Below are 4,865 nucleotides of genomic sequence, written 5' to 3' on the forward strand. Positions count from 1 at the left end.
ATCAGGAGTTAGTTTAGAGTCTCCGGGACTGGAAAACATCCCCCAAATTCCGGGAAATCGAGCCGAAGTTTGTCAAAATCACGATGCGCGCAAGGCGGTCTCAGCTATTCTTTCAATCTTAAAGTGAAGTTAGGCTATATTTTAGGCCAGAAGCTCGAAGATAAGCGTTCAGAAAGTTTTGCTGTGTCCATTTCATTGCAAACCAAGGCCATCAGGAATAAGTTTAGAGTCCACAGAACTGGAAAATATTCCCTAATTTCCGGCAAATCGAGCCGAAGTTGGTCAAAATCACGATGTGCGTAAGGCGGACTCGGCTCATCTTTCACTTTTCAAGTGAAGTGGGGCTATATTTTGGGCCTAGAAGCTCGAAACTTTGCTTTCGTAATGGGGGTAAGACGTATTTATAGAAGCTGCCTGCTCTTAGCCATTTTAGTGCTTTTAAGATGCTCGGTTACGGAATACAAGTACTTGGCAGATGGTCTAAGCCAAAAAGGTCATGTGTGGGAAAGTTTAAAGACTCAAGACCATTTATCCACTCAGGAAATACGGAATTTTACTTCTGGACTACAAGCGACTTGGTGGTTTCAAGGTGACGGAATTTCGTACAAAGAAAATTTTCTTGATTTCGCTTTGTACTCAAGCAATGATGTATTGTTTACAACGCGCATACCACACGGCTGGATGGATAATTACGCAATCACTGATAATCTTCTACACAGGTACTTACCAAAGCGGCATAGGATGAAAAGACACAAAAGACCATGTTTTTATTATCCCAACAGCTCCGCCGCTTTCAACATGGAATTAATTGGCGATCTGACATTCAAGCTAAATCCCGGGCCTTCTGTGAACAGAACAATACCGGTCATTGTTTCATCGCAAGCCAAACGCAGCCATGCATCACGGCCCACCACTGTGTCACACAACGTCACCCTTGGCTCCAAAAATTGCTGCTCCAGAGGAGTGAATTGGCACAATCTTACCAGCATAAGATGCTCAAACAAAAATCTGCAGAATAGTATTATACCAATCGACTTCTGTTTATTGAACACTAGATCGATCAACAAGAAGGAACTTGCGATAAAAGATTATACAGTCGGCAATAACGTGGATATTTTTGCAGTGACTGAGACATGGCTGCGCAATAATGAAAACTATAATTTTCAATTGCTGAAGTTTGTCCAACCGGATACCGCTTCTATCATGTTCTACGGAAAAACTCACGAGGGGGAGGAGTTGGTCTCCTAATAAAGAAACAAATGAAAGTTACGAAACAAACCCAGACAAATTTCAGCTCCTTCGAATACCTGGACATTGTGACGACATGCTCCACTGGTTCTATAAGAATTGTAACTATCCATAGACCGCCTCCATCCAAGGGAAATCAATTAAATTGTTCTGTATTCTTTGAAGAATTTTGCACCCTCGCAGAACAGTTCGTTGTTTCCCCTGGCAACCTTCTAATAGTGGGTGACTTCAATTATCACATGGATAAAATCAGCAATTTGGAGACTGTAAAATTTAACAAGATCTTAGAATCGCTCAGTCTAGTCCAGCATGTAAATGGACCCACCCATAAGAAAGGCCACACCTTAGACCTGATCATAACTAGGGCCGAGGACGAGCTAGTTACTAGCGTTGAAATACGTGATCCAATGCTGTCCGATCACTCTGCTGTACACTGCAAGCTACGCCTAAAGAAACCACCTCTGGAACGAATGGAAATTAGTTATCGTAAACTACGCTCGGTAAATATGGTCAGTTTTAATGACGACCTAAAGCAATCTGACCTCCTGACAACCAACGCCTTTGATCTTATGGATCTCACTGAAAAATACGAAAATACTCTGACGGAAATACTTCAAAGGCATGCACCTTTAAAACGACGTATGATAACTCTCCGTCCATCAGCACCATGGTACCATGAGGGTATTAGTAACGCCAAGAGAAAACGTCGAAGGCTGGAGCGCCACTGGCGATCGTCGAGACTGTGCGTCGACAGACAGATGTTTGTCGACCAGTGCCAGGTAGTGAACAAAATGCTAAGGGACGCAAAGGCTTCATACTATTCATCTATTATTTCAGAGAATGCATCAGATCCAAAAATACTTTTCAACGCAGTCGACAAGCTATTACACCGCAGAGTAGATGGACGCTATCCGACCGCACCCTCAACGTTTGTGCTTACGAACAATTATGCCGACTTTTTTGACAAGAAGATAGCATCCATAAGAACGGAGCTATCCAAAGAAGTGACTTCTGGTACCCAGTCCTGCGAAGCATACAAACAGCCATGTCCAGCCGAATTCACAGAGTTCAGGGTGATGTCAGAAAGAGAGATTGAAAGTTTTGTGGACAAAATCGGTAAAAAATCCTCTGATCTTGACCCTATACCGGCTTCTATTCTTAAGGAATGTAAATCAACTATTCTACCGGTGTTAACTAACATCGTTAACATGTCTCTCCAATCAGCATCTATGCCCGCTGCACTGAAAGAAGCAATGATCAAACCGAAGCTGAAGAAGGACAACCTGGACTCTGAGGATTATTCAAACTTTAGACCTATCTCAAATCTGAAGGTTGTATCTAAGATAATTGAAAAGGCAGTATCTTGTCAATTGAGCGACTATCTACGCGATAATGATCTAGAGGAATCAGACTGCTCTCCTGAGGGTGCAAAATGACATTCTCTGTGAGATAGATAATCAGAAATGCGTTATCCTGCTACTGTTGGACATGTCTGCGGCGTTTGATACCGTCGACCATAAACTGCTACTAGAAAGAATGGAAAAACGCTACGGCGTGAAAGGAAATGCGCTAAAATGGTTTCGATCCTATCTTCAAGACCGAAAACAGTTTGTGATGATTGACGGAACCAAGTCAGAGATGAAAGAACTTCGCTACGGTGTTCCCCAGGGATCCGTTTAGGGCCAATCCTGTATTTGTTATACACATCGCCCATCGGGGACATCATCAAACGGCACGGACTTAACTACCATCTATACGCTGATGACACCCAGCTCTACCTCTCATTTAAGCCCAACTACGCCGAACAACCTGGTTCTATAGCTAAAATAGGAGCATGTGTTTCTGAGATCGACTCGTGGATGGTGTGCAATAAGCTGAAACTAAACAGAGGAAAGACGGAGCTTTTGATCTTGAGCGCACGACATCGTCCACCCCCATTAATAGACCACGTCGATGTGTCTGGTGAACAGATCGAGCCATCTACTTCTGCAAAGAACATTGGAGTCATCTTTGATGAGTACATGTCACTGGAAAAGCATGTTACCAGTACCTGCAAGGCCTGTTTCTTCCATCTTAGAAACATTAGCAGGATAAGAGTCTGTCTATCTCTAGCAGACACTGAAAAGTTAGTACATGCATTCATCACTTCCAAACTAGATAACGCCAACTCGCTTCTATATGGACTACCAAAATTTTTGATAGATCGTCTACAAAATGTCCAGAATGCTGCGGCTCGCGTTGTTACCAGAACAAGGAAATACGATCATATCAAGCCGGTTTTAAAGCAGCTACACTGGCTTCCAATAAGCCAGCGCATCAATTATAAGATTTTACTTTTAACCTATAAAGCGCTCAACGGCCAGGCCCCTAATTACATTACTGAGCTGCTAGAGCCTTATGTACCAAGCAGAAATCTTCGATCCTCCTCCAAAAACCTGTTGAAAGTACCACCTGTCAAGTTAATAGGCTATGGTCATAGGTGTTTCTCTTTTGTAGCACCTAGCCTATGGAACTCTCTTCCGAACAATATAAGAGGGAGCGGCTCGCTATCAGATTTTAAGACTTGTATAAAGACATATCTTTTTAACAAATTTTCTAACTAGACTTTTGGTTGGTTAGTTAATTAGTAGATTAGATAGTTTAGCTAGTTAGTTAGTCAGTCACTTAGTTAAGTTAGTCAGTTTTTACTTAAAGGTTTTAATGATTCCTAGTTTTACTTTCATTTTTACAGCTTAGCTATTTTATTTGTTAGTAATTTTTTATCCCTGATGTAAATTTTTATTGTAAATTTTATTTTTAATAACATTTTTTACTGTAAAGCGCCATGAGCCCTGGATATGGCGCTATACAAATCTATTATTATTATTATTATTAAAAAAGTTTGGCTGTTTCAATCTCACTGCAAAACAAGGCCATCCGGACTTAGTTTAGAATCCCCGGGACTAGAAAATATCCCCCAAGTCCCGCGAAATCAAGCCGAAGATGGTCAAAAACACGATGCGCGTAAGGCGGTCTCGGCTACTCTTTAAGTCTTAAAGTGAAGTGGGGCTATGTTTCGGCCCAGAAGCTCGAAAGGAAGCGTTCAAAAAGTTTTCCTGTGTCCATTTCACTGCAAACCCAGGCCATCAGGAGTTAGCTTAGAGTCCCCGGGACTGGAATATATCCCCCAAGTTCCGGGAAATCGAGCCAAATTTGGTCAAAATCACCATGCGCGTAAGTCGGTCTCGGCTACTCTATCAGTCTTAAAGTAAAGTTGGGCTATATTTTGTTCCAGAAACTCACAAGTGAGCGTTTAAAAAGTTCTGCTAAGTCCACTTCACTGCAAACCACGACAATGAGGAGTTAGTTTAGAAATCCCGGGACTGGAAAATATCCTCGAAGTTGCGGGAAATCGAGCCGAAGTTGGTGAAAATCACGATGCGCGGAAGGCGTTCTTTGCTACTCTTTCCGTCTTAAAGTGAAGTGGGGCTATATTTCGGCCTAGAAGCTCGACACCGAGCGAGCGCTCCTTTTATCTGTGTCCATTTTAGTAAAAATTAAGGCCATCAGAAGTTAGTTTAGAGTCCCCGGGACTGTAAAATATCAACCAAAATCCGGCAAATCAAGCAAAGTTGCTG

General features: G+C 42.2%; 1 protein-coding gene across 1 annotated transcript; it reads left to right on the forward strand.

Annotated features, from left to right (window-relative positions):
- Positions 1 to 1,259: 1,259 nt before the first annotated feature.
- On the forward strand, positions 1,260 to 2,684 carry LOC145486893 (uncharacterized). Its single transcript, XM_081465600.1, has one exon. The coding sequence runs from the start codon at positions 1,260 to 1,262 to the stop codon at positions 2,682 to 2,684; it is 1,425 nt and encodes a 474-aa protein (XP_081321726.1).
- Positions 2,685 to 4,865: the final 2,181 nt, after the last annotated feature.

The sequence above is a fragment of the Orbicella franksi genome, chromosome 5 (assembly GCF_964199315.1).
Source record: "Orbicella franksi chromosome 5, jaOrbFran1.1, whole genome shotgun sequence".
NCBI lineage: Eukaryota > Metazoa > Cnidaria > Anthozoa > Scleractinia > Merulinidae > Orbicella > Orbicella franksi.

Excerpts from the sequence above, each read along its gene's own strand:
- LOC145486893 (XM_081465600.1), top strand. The coding sequence starts at position 1,260 with ATGAAAGTTACGAAACAAACCCAGACAAATTTCAGCTCCTTCGAATAC.